The sequence below is a fragment of the Centroberyx affinis genome, unplaced genomic scaffold (genome assembly GCF_046629955.1).
Source record: "Centroberyx affinis isolate AG114_WGS23_722 - 3 ecotype Tasmania unplaced genomic scaffold, CSIRO-AGI_Caff_v1 ptg000066l_1, whole genome shotgun sequence".
In the NCBI taxonomy this organism is placed as follows: Eukaryota; Metazoa; Chordata; class Actinopteri; order Beryciformes; family Berycidae; genus Centroberyx; species Centroberyx affinis.
Window position 1 is genome coordinate 126758 of NW_027278777.1, and position 23462 is coordinate 150219.

General features: G+C 43.0%; 2 protein-coding genes across 3 annotated transcripts in view; one reads left to right on the forward strand and one right to left on the reverse strand.

Annotated features, from left to right (window-relative positions):
* Positions 1-276: 276 nt before the first annotated feature.
* Positions 277-12251, reverse strand: mmp16b (matrix metallopeptidase 16b (membrane-inserted)). The gene is made up of 10 exons (XM_071520455.1): positions 12123-12251; positions 9908-10056; positions 8945-9061; positions 7436-7740; positions 4326-4487; positions 3932-4149; positions 3659-3797; positions 2647-2797; positions 1169-1284; positions 277-638 (listed from the first exon to the last, which is right to left on the reverse strand). Exons 1-10 carry the CDS (start codon positions 12249-12251, stop codon positions 277-279), a joined length of 1848 nt encoding a protein of 615 aa, XP_071376556.1.
* Positions 12252-20182: 7931 nt separating this feature from the next.
* Positions 20183-23462, forward strand: part of egfra (epidermal growth factor receptor a (erythroblastic leukemia viral (v-erb-b) oncogene homolog, avian)) — a 38009-nt gene continuing 34729 nt past the window's right edge. For both annotated transcript variants that reach the window (XM_071520673.1, XM_071520663.1), the window contains exon 1: positions 20183-20430. In XM_071520673.1, coding sequence (XP_071376774.1) covers positions 20352-20430 — 79 coding nt within the window. In that variant the 5' untranslated portion in view covers positions 20183-20351. The remainder of the gene's footprint in view (positions 20431-23462) is intronic.

The following is a 23462-nucleotide window of genomic DNA, read 5'->3' on the forward strand; positions in this document are numbered from 1 at the left end:
TTGAGTTCATTCCAAGATACAGAAAAAAGTCAAAGCAGATACATACATATTAGTTGGACGTAGGAGACGTAGCTCCCTCATTGTCTTCAGTTGAGCTCTATTGATCGTTTTGCTTCACTGTAGCTTAGGTTCGAACACAGAGTTTTAAAATCTGCCAACATGGCAACCCTAATGTACTGTACCCTTTACAGTGCTTCCAGTATACTGTACTTAGGGCTTCAAGCAATACCTAGACCACTATGAGAGCTCCACACCCCTCCCTATACAGTGCGTCCCTCACACCCACTCCTGCATGGAGCGCTTGCAGTACAGTATGTGGCGCTGCGTGCTCTTCCTCCTGAACTGGAAAACGGTGTAGAGCAGGACCATCATGCACAGCGCCAGGACGCAGGGGATAGCGATGGCCACCGCCTTCTCCGTGCCCCCCGCGCTGTCCAGTTTGATGACGATGTCCACGTCGCCGCTGTCGTAGTGGCGCTCCTCCACCACCGTGGGGTTCCAGTCCCAGTCGGGGTCGGTAGGCAGACCGTCGCAGCCCATGAAGTCCCTCAGGATGGACCTGGGGTAGCCGGGCTCCACGCGCAGCAGCTGGTTGTTGAACTTCCAGTACTCCTTTCCCTTGTAGAAGTAGGTAAAGCCTGGATGGATGGATTGTGGGATACAACAGATTCATTAATATACATTTAATTTATGGTCAAATGGCAAAGATTCTCCAATTAGTTGCAGACATCTTTACTTCCTGGATTTAATGCATTTCTTGTTGAAACAGGATGTTGGGGCGGGACATAATGCAGTGAGGGATCATTCAAAATCCTAAAAGAATGGAATATGAGTCAGGAAGAGAAAGGCAGTTTTATTTGATGGGAAGGGTGAGGAGGGGCGGGGCTGTTCAAAAATCTGATGGTTTTATTGGTTGGAAATGTATATTTACGCCTACTACTGCAGCATGAGGTCAACATGAAAGATACTCTGTTTTCCAGGAAGTAAAATGAATGGGAGTTAATTTCATGGGGACTTTAAGTACAGTAGTGTAATCAAATCAGGACACTAGTCTTGTACTGGCGCCTGGTATCCCGCCACCGTTGGTGAGTGAAAAGTGAGGAATGTGAGACAGATAGGATCCGCCCTAGCTAACTGGTTGTACATACAATACATAAAGCAGGCGTACCGTTGGCTTTATCCACAAAAGCCCCCTGTGGAGAGTCAGGGATGCCCTTCCAGATAGTGATGGGTTTGGGATAACCAGGGTCCATGGTCCTCATGTCCTCATTGTACCTCCAGTATCTACGACAGGTTAGATAGAAACACTACGGTCAATATGGAGGCAAACAAAAACGCAGTCACACAGAGGTATGGAGAGTCCCCCCTTTTTTCACACACAATCCAGGAATTTTACAGTATGCTGATCTGGGTTCATCCCATGTAGGAGGCAATTCACACTGAGACACATCTACACAGGCATACACAGTTTCATAAGCGTTCAGTTATCTAACAACCTGACATGGTCACCAACACCAAATCCATCAGCACTAAAGCACAAGATTGCCTCGTATTTGTCGGTCTTATATACTAAGGCAATTTTGACTTCCCACTCCTGTCGCTGTCGGCTTTTACTGCTGCACCAAACTCCTCCTGACAGATCACCTCAGTGTCTGGTGTGGTCATTCCCCTGAACAGGACCTAACACCCATTCACAAAATAATCAGAAGCAAACACACACACACACACACACATCACTGGCACCGAGCTCCCATCCATTGAGTACAAGCTGCTGCCGGCCCCTTGAGGCCAGACTCATCCATTTCAAAAACATTTTTCACCCTCAATCTGACCACATAATGAACAGCAACTGACTTCACATTCACATGACTAGCAAAAGCGGTCAATCAATCAACCATACTGTGTTGAGATGTACTGCGCAAATTTGTTGTGGGGGTTGTTGTGATTGATCTCCTCCTCATGCGCTCACACACAGATCTTGGGGTCTGCTACACATTGTCATTTGTTTTGGATCCCAGCAAACACCAAACTGTCAGACGCTAGAGAGATGAAATTGTGTTTTTGACGATGGACAGAACGTCCTGTTTGTCATGATGTGCAACAGCAGGCAGAGGGATGACAGTATCATGACAAAGCGTTTTGTCAGCTCTCACCACAGGGTCTCCTGACCTCTTCGGATATGATTTATCATGACAGCTGAACAAACATGTGAGTCACATTGGCATATTCTCAAGCTCTAAGACCCTTGCAATGCACATAGATGCATAAACAACAGATTCTCTAGTTTGGGAAGACTTCCTGGATGAATTTGTCAGCTCACTTCCAACTAGAGTACACAAAGTACAACCTTGGATAAAACCATATTATATGATATGCACAGTAATAAATGAATCCTAACAGTCTTCAACATAATCACACTGATAAAACCAAAATAAAAATATTTAATGAATGAATCCACAACTTGGTAATACAGAGTCGATTTACCAGCCTAAATAAAAGACCTTCGTCAATACAGGGTTCAGCCTTCCAAGGTCTACATAGCATTTGTTTTTGCCCTAAGAGATTCCAGTCTTCTCCAATTGCTTATCACAAGACCTAACTTAATAATGAACACATACTGTAGTGATGATCCCTTTCCACACAGACCTGTCTCCTTTGAAGAAGTAGGTCTTGGCCACATCCTCCCACCAGACGGCTGTCTCGATGCTCTGTGTGGGCATGCCGCTCCCAAACAGGGAGATGTCCTGAGGGTAGGTAGGCTGGAGAGTTGTGTCCTTGAACACCCAGAAACGGTTTCCTAACACACACACACACACACAACACACACACACACACACACACACACACACACACACACACACCCACACACACACACACACACACACACAGAGATAAGTGGCTCTGGGACAAAGAACTCATCATAAATAGAAGCTCAAAAATTACACTGCTGGCACAGACAAAGTACTGCTGGCTCTGAGTTCGTTCAAGCGGTCTGTGTGGGTTTTTTTTTGCCGGTGATAGTCTATTTTTTTGTTTTTATGTAATTTCAAAGGTTAGATTTATCACCTAATTTAGAAAACATATGCACAGCAGAAAATCTATGCAGCGTTATCTATAATACAATAAACACCAAGATGATACTCTGAAGGCAATTCCACTGAGACTCATTGTTGTGTGTTTTATTGAAGCTATTGTTGCATTTAATTCAGTTTGATCATAAGTGCCTCAGGCAGAGTGAGGGGAGCTACAGTAGTGGTGTGCTTGCACTAAGTAGCTAAACACACACACACAATCTCTCACACACATATATACACACATGCACACACACACACAGTTAAGTCCCCCTGAGTGAATAAATAAAGCATGAGGCACTCTCTGATCCTGCTGGGTGACAGATGTCATGTTAATCTGCCTGATGGACGGATGGCTGTACCGGACCTTCGCCTGTTCTGTTACTGTACACAACTAAAACAACCTCACAGTCACCCGTTCTCCTGCATCAGTTCATTCATTCATCCATTTGCCTACAAATAAAAGATTTAGAGAGATTGCACATCCACATTCAGATGACGGTTGTCACAGTTTAGCAGGAAAACGTCACCGTCACTCTCCATCACAACAGTCAATAAGAAATAATTTCTTTCATTTCTTTTCTAACCTTTGAAGAAGACGAACTTTCCTTCACTGTTTTCATAGACGGCGTCTATTTTGGAAGGCAAGCCTCTCCAGAAGTAGTTTATCTGCATGGGGTAGCCAGGGACGACTGAGTTGTCCCGTACCCTCCAGAACCACTGGTCCTATAGAAACGGACAAGACAGAATGACGTATCATCATCATCATCATCATCATCATCATCATCATCATCTTCATTCTGCTCTTCCCCAGATAAATTCAGACAGATTTGCACCCAGGTGAACAGAATCTGCTGTACCTTGAACACGAAAAGCTCCTGTCTGAGGATGGCCAGGGTGTTGAAGCCTCCATCGCAGATGTTGGGTTTGGAGTTGGGGTTGGAGGGCTTGGCCCCCTGTGGAGGACGGTGGGGCTTGACCTGGCGGTCATGCTTGCGGGGGTCTGAGGGAGGGTGGAAGCGAGGAGGAGGGACTGTGGGTGGGGGCCTGGTAGGCTGGGGGGCTCGATCTGGTGGACCTGAAGACAAGAAACTCGCATCAGCTACGGTAGCCGAGTAAACGGAGAGGAAAACATTGATCAAAACAAATCAGTCAAAGACATTGCACTAAGCATTAAGAGGTAAGTTGCTTTGTTCAGTGGATAATGTCTTCTTTGAAATACAGACTAAATTAATTTGTGAAGTAGATGGTTACCATAGATTTTCTGAATGCCCAGTAGGTCATCGTGAGGTAGTTTGAAGTTCTCTGTGTCCATATACTGGTAGAAGGGAGCCATGATAGCAGTGGGGTCGTTGGAGTGTTCCAGGCCGAGGGCGTGGCCCAGCTCATGAACCGCAACCAAGAACAGGTCATTGCCTGGTGAGGGGAAGAGGACAGCAGTGACGAGGAGGAAAACACACTACATGCAGGGCAAACATACAGTACAAGCATGTGAACCAGAATTAATGTGATTACATGTGCCACTTACATGTACACAGATGAAACAGCCATGTGCTTACCTGAACACAAGAAAACACACACAAATGCATGCATACATACACTCATCAACACAAACAGGCATAGAGTGACAAGCACAAACGTACATAGAAACCTTTATTTACACACTGAATTGGGAAACAGTAAATCTGTATGGAAATCAGATTTACCGGATATTTAGCTATAACATGTGTTCTTGTTTTCCTACAGACAGACAGGAATCAGTCTGAGAGATGGGAAGGACACAGAACATAGTGTAGGCACATCTCAAACCAGCCTTATCTCAGGTCCTGGAAAAACTGAATCTTACTCCCATTATCCTATTCTTGTGCAACATGGCGTAAGTAAAGATTACTGCGAGCAAATTTTAGAATGCGGGTATTATTTCTCTTTTGCTTGGTAAGGGAAGATAAGTCACCATGGGAGCCACAGCTCTCAGAGAACAGAGGGACATACTCACGTTGCTGCCCAAGGCAATAGAGAACAATTAAAACCGAAGCATGGCACACACTCACACAAGGCCAACTGAACAAGTACGTACGTAGGCCTATCGCAAGTGCACGCATGCTCCTGAGTTCAGCTTCATGCACAAACACACCCACAAATTCAAAAATAAAAATGTCATTCTACGGCCAGCATTCAGCTCTTAGCGTCAGCTCGATTCAGAAAGAAGTACACCATTTCTGTACAGCTTGTGACTGAAGTTGGCCCCGGGAGATTGTTGCCCTTTAAAACATGATATCCTCTCCTGCCAGCAGCACTGCACAGAACAACCACTGACCCTCTGCCAGCAGCTAAAAGGTTACACCCCCCCCCCCCACACACACACACACACACACACACACACACCCTTCATCTAACACAACTGCCCTCTTCCAACAAACCAAAAGTGTCCCATAAGAACTCCCACGAGACAGGCCTGAGCTACCATTAGCGCACATGTCAACATGCAACATTTACAATTACACCGCTGTGAAAGCCCATTAAAGGCTGCACAGTGTTCCAGACACATAAGCTGAGACAGGGGCTTTTCAGAAACAGCCTCTGCACTCCACATGGATAGCCATGGGACACTGGACAAGGGTGAACATGAATTTGACTCAGGAATCTGAGACAATTACCATTGGCGAGTGAGAACAAAAGAGAGAGGGGGAGGGGAGCTGATGGGTGGCAAAAAGCGTCTGAAAACATACACTCGCCAACTATAACCCTCTCACACTAATGGGGGGATAGAATGTAAGTGTATGGCACATGGGTATTAGCGAAGCAGCCCGGTGGTGCTCTGACAAGCCTGGCGCCCTGCAGGTAGGGTAATTAAAGTGCCTGTGGATGCAGGGCTGAGAGAGGCATCTGATTTCCCTCTCTGGGCTGCTGCAGCCTGCCAGCAGCCACACTCCTCCATTGGAAATAGAGGTGTGATAAATCAGCTATCTACACAGTGCAGAAAACACACTGTATCATAACATAACACGACACGACACAACAACATAGCATAAAATGACACAATGACATGGCATGAGACATAACATAACATAGCATAGCATAGCATAGCATGACATGACATGACATGACATGACATGACATGACATGACACAATGACATGGCATGAGACATGACATAACATAACATAACATAACATAACATAACATAACATAACATAACATAACATAACATAACATAGCATGACATGACATGACATGACATGACATGACATGGCATGACGTGACATGACATTACATGGCATAAAATGACACAATGACATGGCATGAGACATGACATAACATAACATGACATGACATGACATGACATGACATGACATGACATGACAACATAGCATAAAATGACACAATGACATGGCATGAGACATGACATAACATAACATAACACAACACAAGAGACATGACATGACATAGCATAAAATGACAATCATATAACATAACATAGCAACATAACATAACATGGTGTAGTATAGTATAGTATAGTATAGTATAGTATATAGTATAGCATAATACATCAAAGTACAGGGATGAGTTCTGTCAGTAGACATTTAACACAAACATTACAGGCTAAAGCATTATACTGTTTACATTTTGTCATAATAATGTTGTAGATATTTATCTGGTGCTCTAATGTAGAACGCTCTTGAAACCTTGCGCTGAGCTATCAAATTCAAGATAAACAGTTCAGCCATAATAATGTGCCAGCAACCAATGTCTTAAAATAGCAGGGTTTTCTATCCTGTCATCTGAAGAGCTTATTATGCAGAAGAAAAACATAAAAACTCCTGACAGATGGGGTGATGCTTCTTTGCAGAGCACAGACCGATCAAAGACATTTGTGCATTCTTTGTTTTTGGTTAAGCGTCCCTCATACTCTGCCCTGTGATGCCATCTCTGTCATATTGCCCTGCTGCCCAGCCATCTGCATTTCCATTATTTGCTTTCCATCAGTCCTTATCTTCTTTTCCTCGCCTTTCCATTTTCTATCTTGCCGAGTCAAAGCACTTCTCTGTTTCTCTATCCTTTCCTCACTCCTATGCAACCTCTTATTTGTTTTCTTTCTTCTCAACTTTCTACCTTAAACAACACTTCTCTCATTTCTTCCCCAATCTCTATCTCGTTGTTCATAGCCTCCCTTCCTCGCTCCCGCAATATCATTTCCTCCTCTTCCCTTCCCTCTTCCAGCCCTAACCTACCCATTTCTCTCTCCCATGGTTCATAGCCTCCTTGTCACTCCTTGCCTCCCCCCCACCCACCCCCACCCCGCACCCAACCACCACTTTCTCCATCTCTGGCTCTAGCTTTCCACCTTCCTTCCATTTCACTTACCATCATGGTTGGGGTTCCCTAGGGTCCAGGGTTCATCCGAGTCAAAGTGTGTGTCCCCTCCTATCCCTGGGCCCGGGAAGTAGGCGTGGGCGAGGAATCCCCCCTCCCCGTCGAAGGGGGAGCTGTCACCGTGAAAACCCGAAGCGAAGATGATGGTGATGTCCACGTCACGCCTGCCAGTCTCCAGGGCGCTGTACGGAACGGCCTCAAAGCGCAGCGGAGTCACACCCTGCCACACGTCAAACGCCCGCCGAATGGCATCGTGGGTCTCCCGAGCGCCCACTTTTGGTGTGACGTTCTTTATGCTGCAGGAAGAGCAGAGCAAACGTGTAAACCTATGGAAAAGGTTCCTGAATCATGATGCAGAAAATTTGTTGCAAGTTGTACTATGCATGATGCCATACATTAAATTTCCAGCAATCATAGCATACATGTCATTTGAAACTACTGTGGGAACCAAGCATCCAGGAAGACTAAAAAAAAAGAATTTCACTCTGGAGATAAAACAGACACACACCACACCGCGATAGACTCCCAAATCTCAACCCCTTGCCTCGTTATCCCATTAATTCTGAGTGAACATTTTATTTTTTCAAAATGAGGAGACACTAAAAAAAGTTGTACTTCACAAAACTATTTCAAGCCCGGCAGCTTTCACTGAACTTTTAACACAGCAGTCGTTATCAGTCCCCGGCAGGCAGGGAGGAATGGGAAATCTTCTCTCTCTCTCCCTCTCTCTCTCCACTCATTTTCATGAATAAAGTGCAGTCAGCAACAGCACTGGCTCAGCACTGATTGACATTCCATTAGGAGAGGTGGCTCATCAATTCAAATTCGGGGAGGAAGGAAGGATTTGAATAAATTGACAGTGTTATCGTCTATTACTGCTGTAACCTGTCAATTTGCAGTTGTGCCAAAGACCCTTTTATCGTTCCTCCTCAGAACCTATTAAAAGCTGGAGCTTAATCAGGCATGATAAGATGAGAATTTGAATATTTCTGCTGAGATTACGGACAATTTACACTCAGGATTTTCAGACAATTTGTATGAGCGAGAGGAAAGCCTTCCCTCTCCATGCTATTCAGCTGAAACAGTTTGTTTTGACAAATATGCAAAGGAAGGAATAAATGAAAAATTGGAAGAGGGTTAAAAAACACTGCATGACTCCATATTGCCAGCAAGTTATTTATACGTTAAATAAACACATTCACTGTAATGTACACAAGGGCAAGGTGATTTTATTCATGTAATCCTGAATGGAATGTATGTGTGATGTCAGTGTGTGTGTATGTGTGTGAGTGTGTGTGTGTGTGCGTGCCCCCTCATATGTGACGTGTTTGTGCAGTCTCTATGACAACAAAGAGCATGTGATCCCAGGTGGTAATAGAGAAAGAGATGAGAGAGAGAGGCGAGCACAGCAAATTAATGGATACACTGGCAAACACAGCGCCCTATAATAAGCACTGCTGATCTAAATGGTCGCTATGACAACTATCTCCCGTCTCTCACCTGTAGGTGATGTGTGTTCGCTGCCACTTCTGTCCTGTCAGCGCATATCTCCGCTTCCGTGACCTCGAAGCACTCTTAAGTTTGTCTGGAACGCCACACCGCGGCCTTTGCATCCAACTTGGAGAGTGAGAGGAAGGGCAAGAGGAAGGAGGAGAAGAGAAGAGAAGAGAAGACAAGAGAAGAGAAGAGAAGAGAAGAGAAGAGAAGAGAAGAGAAGAGAAGAGAAGAGAAGAGAAGAGGACAGGGTGTTGGTGACCAACGTCAACCGAGCCAACGTTGAAGGACTTTTCACTGCTCTCTCCACCACGCCACAACATGAAGCACTAAAGTGAACCAGGTAGCTCTTTTCCTGACAGGAGCTGCAGGATCACAGCAGCAGAGTGAGGGAGCGTGGTGCAGCTAAACTACTCCACACTACAATACTGTCACTGTCACTTATATACACCAAGTGTAAGCTCAGGACCCGAAATGAGGGCTGAGAGGGAATCAGGAGTGTTACACGTTCCCATTCATACCACAACCAAATGTCACAAATACACCACACACAATACATATACTATAAATACATATATATATGTAAAACATGAATTCTCACCTTAGTGTGATATCACTGCATCATCATGCAGAATGGAGAAGAAGGAAAAGGGTTAAGACCTTCACCAGAGGTTGTGTCATCACAACTGAGGATGGCGGGGTTGTTAATTGATTCAGGTGAATTTCAATCAAGGTGCTAAACATCTCTATTTCTGTTCTCCTCTAATTCATTCAAATATTCATAGCCAGACCCTTTTGCATTTTAACTGAATGAGCTGAGGATTTACATTCATGTGACTTCAACGGCTTTGTGAAAGCGTGTGCGCTATGTATTTGTGCAAACACTGCACCTCGCCTTGTGTGTGTGTGTGTGTATGTGTGTGTGTGTATGTGTGTATAAGCACGTCCACAGCACACGTCTATACTCACTCCTTGGTTCTCTCATCCAGTGTCCCTGTGACATTGAGACCGTAGACGCGCTGCATGGCAGCAATGGCTGAGTGCATGGTTTGGGCTGAGCGCAGGACAGACATTCTGGGGTCTGTGTGGGGAAGGTAGCCGTACCTCTGTAGCCATTCCTGTGAGGGGGGAGAAGGAGAAAGATTTAGATCATCTGGGCCAGAGATTAATGCTTAATACATGGCAATTCATGTTAAAGGTTAAATTAAAAAGTCACAATGTGAATAAGGGATATTCAGTCGGTTGGTCTGCAATTACCATGTATAAACTGAGCTGTGCAATATGTCAAAAGTGAAAGGTTATAATAGAGAGGGAGATTTTTAAGCTTCGCAGTTGATTCCATTCAAAACAGACACATTCATACCTTGTCATTACTTGTTAGTCTTTGTGCTGAATTAGATAGATTTGGTCATGCACAAAACCATTTTCATCCAGGCAAAGTAAACTGAGCATACATGCTGTGTTGCAGAATTCATAACTCATTCACAGCTGGGAAACTGCCCAGTACAACCACAGTCTTCTGTTACCCAAAAAGCAACTCCACTGGAGCAGCAAGAGTACCTTGCTCAAGGGTACCTGAACGGTAGTTATTAAGGGAGGGGAGAGTATTGTTTATTGATTCTCCCCACCCAGTTCTTCCCAGGAATTCAACCTGGCAAGCTTCCAGTCACAAGCCCATTTCTCCAACCTCCAAGCCACCGCCACTCCCACAATAAAATAGCGATAAAGATATGGCTGGGCTCCATTCATACCGCATCTGACAAGAGGCTGCGGAGCAACTAACTGATAGAAACCATCATGCAAACAATTTCTCATTATCACCAGAAACCAAACTGCATTTAGAATGGGCTTCTGTGGAATGTATTTATACATAAGATCACTGCATGGATGAAGTGGTTCCAAGCTTTTATGAGATACTTAGTAAAAAATGTCAATAGGTTGTCTGTAGATTGTCTATTGCAGTGTATAATTGTATTTCCAGTATGTGCAATACATACTTGAGGATAAAGGGTGTGTATTTTCTTCCGTATACGTCCAAATGCCAGTTTACATTTGTATTTGCTGAGAAGCTCTCTGTACAGCAGCACAACCATTTGCACCTCAGCATTTGAATCCACATCCCTCCCAGTGACCTTATTCAGTGTGTGTGTGTGTGTGTGTGTGTGTGTGTCTTGCTGCTGGCTGCCTGTGCAGGACTGTGCTTGCCCTACAAAGCCAGAGTGCAGCTCGACTCGGAGGAGAGCGGTGAGGCCGAGCATCGTCCAGGGGTCACAGTCAGACCCGAGCCTGCCGCTGAGGTGCCCACGCCATCCGCAGCTGTCCACACGCCAACCAGCTGCCTTCCCATCATTACACAGACTATGAGATGCTCCAGCTAGCTAATCCGACTAGCTGTCTCCTCTCTCCATCCCTCCCCCCTCTGCCTCTATCCCTCTTTCTGCTGAGCTAAACGCCTTGTTTATCCCTTTTTTTCCCTCGCTCTCTCTCTTTCCTGTGGGTGTGTTTCCTGTGTGTTGTGTTTGTTCAAAGGCGCAGATCTGAGAGAGAGATTTCAGTGAGCCATGAAATTGAATAATGATGTGTGTGAGAGTCTGTGTGACTGTCAATTCCACCATTTAATTTCTTCAGGGTGATGGGAGGGGTGCCTGTGGCCAGGATGGAAATGACAGCAATTAATAAGGTACAAGATATTAAATCCTATTATGCAACTTGGGTCTGCAGATGTTTAATCTCCTGCAACACCACGATGCCGCCAAAAATAAGCAAGTGTGACTTTACTGGCCTGTCCAAAAAGTACGGTTATCATGAAGCATATCTCAGTGAAAACATTATGATATGGCTAGTGTGACCGTTTAAATAGACTAAGTGCAATCATATCTGGGTTGTACATTGGGGATCAGGGGGCTGGATCAGTTCGGCTCATGCACCGCAGTGTAATAACCTCAAATGAGCATCCTTCTGTTTCATTGCACCTTACAAATAAAGAATACGCGATATTTTTGCCGTTCGGCGCGTGTGCGGTCCTGATAGGCTTACAATGTCTCCATGTTATGCGTTATGGTAATTATGTGGCATGCTCAAGGATAACGTAAAGAGTCAATATTGTTTTTTTCACGCAGAGGCAGATGATCTGGAGGAGAGAGCACGGTCATTTATGATAAGCGGCGAAGGCCATTTATCTTACCTCAACGCTGAACTGATGATCCTCCTCTCCGGACACGGCACACGAAATCCAAAGCAAAAAATGCAAGCAGAAGGCTGCTGCGTAAAAGCAATCCGATGGTTTTATTTTAGCGGAGGATACTAAGGTCATGGTAATGACCCGTTTTTCCCGAGTGTTTATTAGAAGAAGCCGCCCGTCTGCTTTGGCTCTTGTGTCAAATGAAAACCATCAGGCGAGCTGTCAAGGCAGATTCAGACGAAAACAAGAAAACGACCCCACGTTTTGCAAATTCCCGACGGTGGCGTAAAACGTTCCGATGTCAAGCTGAGATAACGCAGCATTTTAGATCCACTGCCCTCGCCATTCTTATTTACATCAGGGCTACATCTATCCAGCAGCATCAATGGCCATGTACAGTAGTCTGCGCAAGATAGGCTCCCTCCCGACTCGACGCCTGCGCTTTGATTTCTCACACGCAGCGCAGCGCTACTTGGCAGCATCATGAGAGCTGCCCTACACAGTCCATGTGAGATGAAATAGCATTCTCCAGCACTGTCAGGACGTTTGATTTAGTAATTGCATAGGCCCAATGCAATTTTCACCTGACAGATTGATCATAAATTCCTGATGGGAGACATAGGCCTACATTGGATTCAGTGAATTTTACTGACCTACAAGCTATAAATTCTTCAGCTCTAATGCCTTGAGAAACCTGGTCCAAATGTTCATTATCTGGACCGAAACCTGCATATAAGAAACAGGAATATAGCCTATAGATTGCACCTGAACATGGACCACAGCACAATTTTATTAACTGACTGGTTAATTAATGACTCATCCAGTTATTATCCACCTTGATCATCCATTATGCATAATCCTGCATGAGTATAATTTAATGGACTGGTCACCGGGGCTGCAATAAGCATATTCTGAGCCTATAGGACAGAAACTGGCACTATATGGGCCACAGGCTACTTATAACTTATGAAAATGGCTGTCCCATATTTTACCCCCTGTGTGAATCCCTGGCCTGAGGACTCAGAACAGCAGGTCTCGCTCTCACCCTGTCAGCCTCCCAGGAAATTTAGAGTCCCCAGCCCATGGTGAATGTGAACTTCAATTTCCCTCTTAAGATGTACAATGTAGGCCTACAGCATTTTTCAGTAGATATACAACATGCCTCAAGCGAACCACAAGATGGCGGTGTTCCATTGAGGAACCAGGCCACCAGCTGTTTGCCTGCAAACCTCAGACGACACAGGACACACAGGAACCTGAATCCACCTCCCACAAACTAATGAACTGAGAAATTGATTTGACATTCATTTGAGATGGCAGGCAGAGGGCATTTGGTTATGAGTATGACCAGAAAATCATTGTAGATTCTTTATCATATAGGCCTAGTTAAGGTCTTCATGTTCACATTACAGTCAGCTCTTTTGGTGTGTTTTATTAATTATTCATTTTATTTGTCGTAAATTCACGAAGGGAGATATACGTTAATATTTGAGCATAACCAACATGAGGTGTAAAATTTCTCTCTGCTTTCTCTTTGTGTGTGTGTGTGTGTGTTCATGGTACCAACATGTCTAATGAATCTGGCAGTGATATTGCAGACAAATAATGTTTTATGTTAACATTTTCCATTCCATCCATCCATTCATCCATCCATCCATCCATCCATCCATTTTCTAGACATTTATTTAAATCAGGGTTGCAGTGTTAACAGGGTAAGCAGAGCAGCCCAGACATCCTTTTCCCCAGCAACGTCCTCCAGCTCCTCCTGGGGGATTCACAGCTGGGAGATGTAGTCCCTCCAGTGTGTCCTGGGTCGGTCATCTCTGGTACACCTCCAAAGGGAGGCACCCAGGGGATCATCCTTACCAGGTGCCCAAAAACCACCTCAACTGGCTCCTCTCAATGTGGCGGAGCAGCGACTCGACTCCAAGGTTCTCCTGGATCGCTGAGCTCCTCACCCTGTCACAGAGAGCGAGGTCAGCCATCTTGGGGAGAAACCTCATTTTGGCTGCATCTGCGATCTCATTCTTTCAGTCACTACTATAAGAGAGAGTCAGAGTAAAGATCAACCAGTGAATCAAGAGTTTGTTTTGTGGCTCAGCTCCCTCTTCACCATCACAGTCCGATCCCTTTTACCCTCACTTGTGAATGAGACTCCAAGATACCTGATGTCCTGCACTTGGGGCAGCTCAACCCTCACCTGAATGGGACAACCATTGTAGGAGCCATTTTGATAACATTGGCAAGGTTATTTTTGCCTGTGGTTTGGTTGATGTCTTAGTTCATGTATATAATTTATAGACAGGTAGAAAATGGATTCAGGAAATTTGATCTATGTAATGGATAACATTAAGAAGATGCTTTTATTTTGAAATGGCTTTACCTGTCACGGTTGTAAGGACCTCTGGGTAATTAATATGGCGTCGCAAGTAGCCAGGAAGATGCCAGCACACAGTTTTTCAACCACTATTTGTTGTAGTATTACGGTCTTATTTTTATAAGATTAAATTATCATCCTTTTGAATCAACACCTTCATGCTGCTACCACCAACCTGCCCAGGCCAACACTACAATCAACCACTGAACAAGGTAAATGGCCTTCATCTTCATTTATTCATGGAATGCATGTTGGAAACCCTGCTGTGGCGTCTATTGTTGCTATTATAAGAAACTATGTGGAACACATCTGTTGGAAGTCATAGACACTTTTTTCTGGGAGAGAACCACGGCCTCAGATTTGGAGGTGCTGACCCTCATCCCGACTGTGTCACACTGAGCAGCAAACCGCTTCAATGCACATCAGCTACCACAGTCCGATGATGCCAAAAGGACATCATCATCCACAAACAGCAGAGATGCCACCCTAATGTTACCGAACTGGACACTCTCCAGAGCTTGGCTGCGCCTTGTTATCCTGTCAAGGAATATCACAAACAGTAGAGGGGACAAGGTGCATCCTTGTCGGAGTCTCATCACTACCTTGAACAAGCTTGACTTAAAGTCAAAATCCGCAAGATTCTTGTTTTTCTTGATTTTGGCGACACTTTTGGTGATAAGAAGTTATTGCTTTGGTGTTTTGCACTCGGCGTAGACACTGGCCCAACATAAAAAAGACACTCAATGTAGACTGCAACTTTTTATATTTCTTCTACCTTGTTATATTTATTCCAAAAACCGCTGTTGTTGTCTCTGGAGTACTTTTCCCGGGAAAGAGGGACCCGCTCATAGGTGTTTACAACAGCAAATGTAAAAGCTTTCATGAACTGGCTATGACTTGAATCACTATTGTATGGTATCAATTGGCAATCGAGACCAGCAAAATGGACATTTATTTATATGGAAAAGTTGTGGATTATTACTTTAATGCCAATAATGCGAACACAGCTCTCACTCACAGTGTAAAGGGACTGAATGGCTTGCAGCATCGACCCCATAGAAGAAACCTTAGGGAACATGGCCGTAGGCCTTTTCCAAATCCACAAAACACATTAAAACAGGATTAGCAAACTCTCATGACCCCACGATAATCCCTAATAACATTTTATTTTAGATTATAGGCATAGGCACAGGGTGCAGTGTACAAGAAAAAACATTTAAACCAAAATTGCATGAACCGAAATGATCTGGAGTAAGTCGAAAACACCAAAACTACAGAAGATAATTCAGATTACTCATGATGACTGTGAACTAGGTGTTCCATGGACTGAAACAGGATGTGACTGGTAAAGTTGAGAAAGGGATTCCTATTGGATTAAAACAGGTTCATTCATTTACTTTGAGGTGTTTACTGTGTAACCCAATGGGCTGCCATGGAGACCACATGCTCTGGCAAGTGAGCATGGCTCAGGGCCAGCGACCAGGGGCCTTGTCAGGAAATGGTAAAACACAGCGCAATAAGAAAATGTACAGGTGTGTATGTGTGTGTGTGATTGGGTGAAGATTCAATTTTAGATTGTAGAATATCTCTAATTACAAATTAAATATTTTAAGACCACCACCCACAACACACAAAATCCAATAAAATGACAATACACTCAATATTACAAAATAACAACCCATTTGTTTGTTCAAATATTTGTCTTTGCTATTTGAGCTTAGCTAGAGGAGAATTGCCTTGAGGGGAGCAGATGGTAAGATATCAGGTAATCTCACTGGCTCCTCTAATTAAACCTAATTAATTGGTACTTGACGGTTTGTTCTGAGAGCCTGAGGCCTTCCAACCGCACCACTGAAAATAGGATTTAGAAAGCTATTATTAAAGCTTTCAGACTGTATGGACTCAGTCACATCTAATCCCAGTCTTATCTCACATGTCAGAGATATGGCAACCATGACAAGTGCCAAAAATAGAGCACCAACATTCACAACAAGCATCCCGTAAACCAAAATTGAGGAGTTCATTCTGTAATTCCTATGAATCTGAGTTTATCATTCAGTATCTCTAACAGATAGTGGCTCTAAAAGTTTTGTCATGTTGCCAAACAAGACCATGGCACATCTTGATTTTCATTTCATTTCATTTTGTGTCACTTTTCACATGGATGATACCTCATTTTGGTGATGAAAATATGAATTATATGTGTATATTTAGATGGACAGGTATGTGTTTATATGTATGGTTGGGTATATACTGTGTGCATGTAACACTGCAGCATATCAGATACTAACTGAGGATCGCCACTGTCAGTGTTGTACCTATACTAACCATTAATGGTCCAATGAATAGGTAGGCTTGCATGGACTGGTGATAAATATTATCACTTTTGTATATGTTTATATGTTTTATATGTCTATATTTTTTTCTTTTGTCTTATTTTGTAAGGATACATGTCTGTCAAGGGTCACTATTGACGATCCTTCATTTTGGCTGTACTTTATACCACTTTATACATCTATACTTATACGGGATGTCCGAACGTCTGAGTGTACTGTAATGTTCATGTTTTATTAGTTTTTGGAAAAAATGTAAATAAGCTTCAAAAACTCATTTTAGAACAAAACTTAAATTTAAAACACCCATCAAGTTCACTGGTGCTGTTGGCTGGTTTCACATTCATTCTCCTAAACCGCGGCTGGTGTGATGTGTGATGTTTTGGTGCAGACGCAGCAGATGCTGTGCCTTCGAGTGACAGTGGATCCTACACGATCCCATATGTTGTGCTCCTCTTCCTCTTCCTCCTCCTCCTCCTCTACAGCACGTTCTCATCTCTGTCGTGTACAAGACACTCCCCCATGTTAGGGGAGATAGCGGATGTGTGTGTGTGTGTGTGTGTGTGTGTGGGGGGGGGGGGTGATTTGGTACTTTCCTGTGAATGTTTTTCCAAAATGTAGCCTACATATCACTGAGATGTTGCTGGTCCATCTGGGCCCTGTCATGCAGATCAGAGAGAGACCTTAAGGGAAACAAGTTATCTCCCCTCAGCACACGGTCACACAGCCTTTCTGCCTCGCTGAACCACTTAATTGACTCCTTGTATAAACATTAGTTAATCGAACTGGTCTTGACAGATGTGTATTATATTGTTTGGCTTTTACTGTATTTGAAAGAAGTATTAAATCTGCACTGCGTGTATTAACACAGCTCCTAATCCATAATGTGTCTTTAGGTAGAGGGATAAAATGATCTCTCTGTTTCTTAAGCTCTCTGCTGTAGAGTTTAGTGAATACCAGTGCAGGGTGCGTACTGAACATTGATGAGTGACTGAAAATGTGAAAATACTGCAAGGTGGGACATGTGTTTATTTTACCAAGCAGTTAACTGTCATCTTCTCTTCTCTCTCTCTCTCTTTCGCTCACTTTCTTTATCTCTCTCTCTCTTTTACTCTCACTCGCAGGAATTCCCAGTGGTCTGGTCATTATTGTGTGTTTGTTTAGTGTTTCTGCCTGGCTGACAGGCAGCTGTGGCGTGAGACTCTGGGTATAGGCCCACGCAAAAAGCACCAGGGACAGCGATGGATGGTGCAATGTGGTACGGTAACAACTGGGACTCCTTTCTCTCTCTTATTTTATATCTATATCTATATATATAATAATATTTCATATTTGAGACAGTGGTTTAGAAATCTGCCACTGGTGAAAAGTCAAAATGTTTTTGTTTTTTTTAAATGAGACTCCATTGTGGCTTTGTATTCTGCAGTTAACTTTGGTTTCAAAACATTTAAAACCAACCCTTGAGATGGATATAAATTTATGACCATGAAGCTGAAATTTGCTTTTCGCAAAAAGTAAAAACTATTTGCCCTCTCTTGATCCTCTTGATGAGTCATGGACAGTTTAGAGGGGCATAACCTTGAGAAGTGAATAACTTTATCACTTAATTGCACACTCCTTCAGTTAACATTTTCCCCCCTGACTTATCCAAATGACAAAGGCCATGTAAAATTCTCTCTGTTTCCCAATGACTGGCCCTAGAACATTCAAACTGACAGTTGCAACACATCCACAGTGCGCTCAAAATAGCTGGCTGTTTTGTCTTACGTGAAACGTTAGCCTCACATTAGGTAATTTCTCTGCGAGGGGAATGGTCATAATTTCACCCAACACAATAACCTCTTCCTCCAACAAAACAACCAAAGACGATTTGCTGAACCATTAGGCTGCAGTAATGAAATAAAGACCACTGTGAAAAATGATTTCTATCACTCCTGTCCCCATAGAGTCTGAGCTTTGTACAACAACAGACACATTTAAACAGCTTGACATCCATTTAGACTCGGCTCTCAGACTGACACTCTGTCAACAGTCTAGACATTTCGTCCATTCAACCCCTGTGTGCTGATGCATACAGGGGTTGATGCTGAAAATTGTTTTTCATACAGGTAAATCAACAAAACAATACTGTGTGAGGGTGGGGTTGATTCTGGGAACTTACTTCTGGAAGTATTGTGAGCCAAATTTAATGAAACATCTATGATAGGAGTTTAAGTTTGAAAACCCAGATGACTCACCTACTCCCCTCCCTCTAACATCCAAGCTACAGTTTCTACCTACAGTAGGTGCTAAAATAGCCCCCGGATAGTTACATCAGATCCTGTGTATTGGTAAATGATAAAAATCTGACAGAAAGAAGACCTATTTGTCAACTTTATGACGTTGTTCTTATCTGTAAAATAACACTGTAATTAGATTTCCTCATCTCTGGTGACAGTCTTTGATAACGCTCAGAATGGGAGTCATTCTTCAAGCTTCAGCTCAGATAATGTGGTGATCTCAGTTGTTGTTGTTGTTTTTTTCTGTTATTGTTTCAGGTTGTGACTAAGACTTGGCCAGTTATCCCAGAGCAGAATTAATTTGAATAACAGCAAATTAAATTCATATTATTCCATCATGAGTTACTGCAAAAAAAATCAATCAGAATGGTTTCGGTCCACCTTGTTTATTCCTCATGAAAAATAACTATAATTGTCATATAATACATTTTAGAAGGACAAATGTCACATCGAAAGTCTATGTCCCTATAAAAATATTATAGGAATATTACAGTGATACCACAGGAGATAAAAAAAATACTATAAAGTACACCATAATGTGCTATTGAGTAGGCTACCACAGATACTATAAGCAGGGAAGAAGTGAAGGGCAAACCCACCTAAACTCAGTTTACCCACCTTTTTAATTACAGACTACACTGATATAAATGATTTTGAGTTAAAGTCATAGTATGCATGATACTAAGCATTGTCAAACTGATGTAAGTTACGTATAGATAGAGTCATTTAAGGGGAAAACTTACAAATGAACACTTTTCAGAAAATATACTTGATTTTTGTTTATATTGATGATTGTTTGCCTTATGATGCTCACTGACTGAAGTCACCCTTTTTATTTATTTACGCTGACAGCAAACACAACCTACGTTATTGCCACATCATGAGCTGCTGAAAGACAGAATACTTTCGAATATAGTTTCGGTGCTCATTATTTTTTACTAAAATAACCACACTTTGCTTCTCCACCTGAGAGGTTTGAGAAATGCATCAAACCTCCCTCTTGCTGACGTCAGAGCCGCCAATAGCTTCTCCTTGGTTCACTAAAGCAAGCGCCTCCGACTGCTGGAGATATACGAGAGAGGAGGAGGAGCTGTCAAAGTTTGAGTTTCCCAGGAAAAGAAAAGCCCTTTAGTTTACGAAAACTTCAAAGTTTTTTTTAGTTTAATAAAGACTATCGCGCCCTACTGACACGGAATGACACCTTTTTATTCGCGGCGGAAGAACGAAAGGCTTTGAAAACACGATGGCAACACAGTTTCAAATGTGGATCACCCTCACCTCTCTGCTCTCCTTGGTCTCCTGTGTCCTGCCGGAAAAGAAAGGTAAGTCAAGGAACTTTTTTTTTTTTACATGGACGTGGCTGTGTAGTAACAGTGGCAGAAGCTTTCCTCAGTGTTTATCCAGCATTGCTTCATGGAAACACAAACTATTCAAACGGCACAGTAGAAACTTGATCCTCCGTGAGAAAAGTTTCACACAAGCCTCTCGCTTTTAAGGCTGTGACCTGGCATAAGCTACAGAGTGGCTGGAATACGTTTATAACGTATTATTATTATTATTACTACGCGTCATTCATAGTCATTTATAGTGCTAATACAGTCGTATATATTTCAGAAACATACGCTTGACTTGGTGAGAGTAAAGATTGGCCAATGAATCTGTTGCGCAAATAACGCATCTCTGCCACCACATCCAGTGTGAAATCACGACCCAATGTTGTACGCAAATGTGCACCAGATTGATGATGCTGCGGGGAGGGGATGTGGATTGTGCAATTACTGGCGTACTTTATTTACCAGTCCCTTGAGCAAGTGTGTGTTTTTTATTTTGCAGTATTTGTGAGCAGATGGTGCGAGCATTTTTTTCCTGAACATTGTGCAATATACACTGTTTGACCTATTTGTAGGCGAAATTGGAATTTAAATTGGGACACCCTGCCACCTTATAACACAGACACACACACACACACACACACACACACACACACAGTAAAAGTACATTTGATTCATTTGCTAACTTCTCCTTGTACTTTGGACCTCACATTGATGATCAGATTTGCTTCCCCCTCTCTTTAGCCTACTCAGCTGTGCACATGTATTTATTTTTTTTATATATATACAGTATATTTTAAACATCCTCTTGCATGACAAGCAGCTGATGCATGTGCACAGTCTGCATCAGGTCCTCAAAGGAAATTAGATCAAAATATGAAGACAGGCTACTGCTTTGGACTGAAAAGTTGCCCACTTATATATGTAGTACAAAACCAGGTAAGTGTGGTGTGGAATAAACGATAAATGAGGTTGAAAGGTATGAAAACAAGTGCTGAGGAGGCAGGAACCAGGCTCTTGGATTCTCTTGCCCTTCATTCTCTTGTTTCAGTGCTTTCTGCTGGCCCTGAAGTAAAGGTCATAGAACTATTGTTTTTTTATAAAAAGACACAAGCTGCACTGTTTTGACTGTTACTTCAATGCTTCTTTATGCTTTCAATAACATTAAACATTCTACAAACTGATGTCCTATTGTTTTAAAAAGTCGAACATATGGAGTTTATAAATGTTCACCTTACTATATGGGAATGAGTCTTGAATGAATAAAGTAAATTCAACAGGAATATCAGTGGTTCAAATGAAATTGCAAAAGAAAACTCATTCCAAATGTAGGCTACTGACTGAGGTTTCACAGTGTGACTCAGATCTCGGAAAGCGCAGGTGTCAGGAGAGAAAGTGGCCAAAGGAACCACTTTAATCCCTTATGACCTTTACTTCCTATTTTCATCAGTCATCACTGTCCATGCTCATTACACTGTTGTTCCTTCTCATAAGCAGAGTCCGTGTATTGCAAGCGCTGGTCCCAGAATGCCCTAGAGAGTTAACACATGCAAGTCGCTTCTTATCCTGCCCGCTCTAGCAAGTTACATCCATTGCTGGTTTTCAGAGAACCATAACAAATCAAACGTGTTTGTGAGCCAAAAAGACAGAGTCCCTAAATATTTCTGGGCTGCTAAACAAACTAGACAGCACACATTTTACCCAGCAGTAAGAGTCTCCTACAGTAAACAAGGATTTTAGGATTATATTAAAACTATAAGAAATCAGCAACTGTAATGATAGTGATGGTATGCAGTATAGTTTGATTCATTTAATTCATTTTTGGTAGCTATAGTCCAGTTTTCCATTTCGAGGCAAATGTGAGTTCCACAATATGGTCAGAGTTTTTTTTATTGTTGTTGCTGTTGTTTGGCCAGGGGCTGAGACAGATGTTTCTATGTGGCACACAGTGTTTTCCTAGCACACAGTGTCCAAAATGCTCAAACTGATTTGGACGAGGTGTCAAATTGCATTTAAGTCCCAGAGGCTTCACCGCACCTCTCATTTAGCCAAAGATGCAAAAGGCAAATAACAAATGCTTGGATAAGACAAGTAAAGACAAGTAACACATGAATTAATATGAGTTATTTATTAGAGAAAGAGTAGCTCAAGGATGCCACAATGAGTTCATGAGGTTGTGCCATCCAGTTTGCAGATGGCTTATCCATTAACTTTAACGCAAAAGGAAACCTAGGAATGGATGACAGAGGCTATTCCTCAGTAATGACATGTTGACTACCTGAAATGTGTATTTTTTTCAGGTGTCAATTCGATGCATCCCTGCTGCACCACCACATTACTTCCTACATTAATGGCAAAAATTAACTCAAAATTAACTCCTTTAGTTCTCTCGCTGGGATCTGAACGTATTTATTGGATGTTGCTATCCTGTATGGGGAAGACATTAAGGCTGTAGGCTCCTTCTTGGAGATGAATTTGAGATTTGATAATGCACTCAGCAGCAGCCAAGCACTCTCTCCCACAGGAAGCCCACATGTCAGTCCTCCAGTCAGTGACAGCCTGGCAGGGTGTGATGGGGGCTGTGGGAGTCAGGCAGGACCTGCTGAATAATAGAAATGCTCCTTGTCCTGCATGTTGGCATTCTCAGTTATTAGCTGTCATCATCTGCGGGGAGGTTGTTAAGAAAGCCCACGTTTTCATCCAGCAGCCAACGGGAAGTAATAACTGCACTAATTCACAGGATCAAACGCTAAATTGACGTGGCATCGATTGGATGGAATTGTACTGTGGAGGTGATGATGGATATTTTTTTATGCCCACTCAGATATTTCTAAAACACTTCTATATTTTCATTGTCATATCTGTCCCTCTTCCAGGCTGCCAGAGTGCAGATATGAGGCGGAACTGCCTGAGGGCCCCCTGCCTCTAACTGGGCTATGAGATAACCTGTGAAAGATCAAACTAATCACAGGGACATGTCGGCGGCTAAATCCTTAATCCCTAATGCCAGACTCCCAGGCTCG

Bases quoted from the DNA above. Each gene is read 5' to 3' on its own strand.
- mmp16b (XM_071520455.1), bottom strand. From the start codon at position 12,251: ATGACCTTAGTATCCTCCGCTAAAATAAAACCATCGGATTGCTTTTAC. The intron at 4,488-7,435 runs GTAAGTGAAATG...TCCCCTCACCAG, and splicing joins AGGGAACCCCAACCATGATG to GCAATGACCTGTTCTTGGTT. The intron at 4,150-4,325 runs GTAACCATCTAC...TCTTGTCTTCAG, and splicing joins GGGCATTCAGAAAATCTATG to GTCCACCAGATCGAGCCCCC.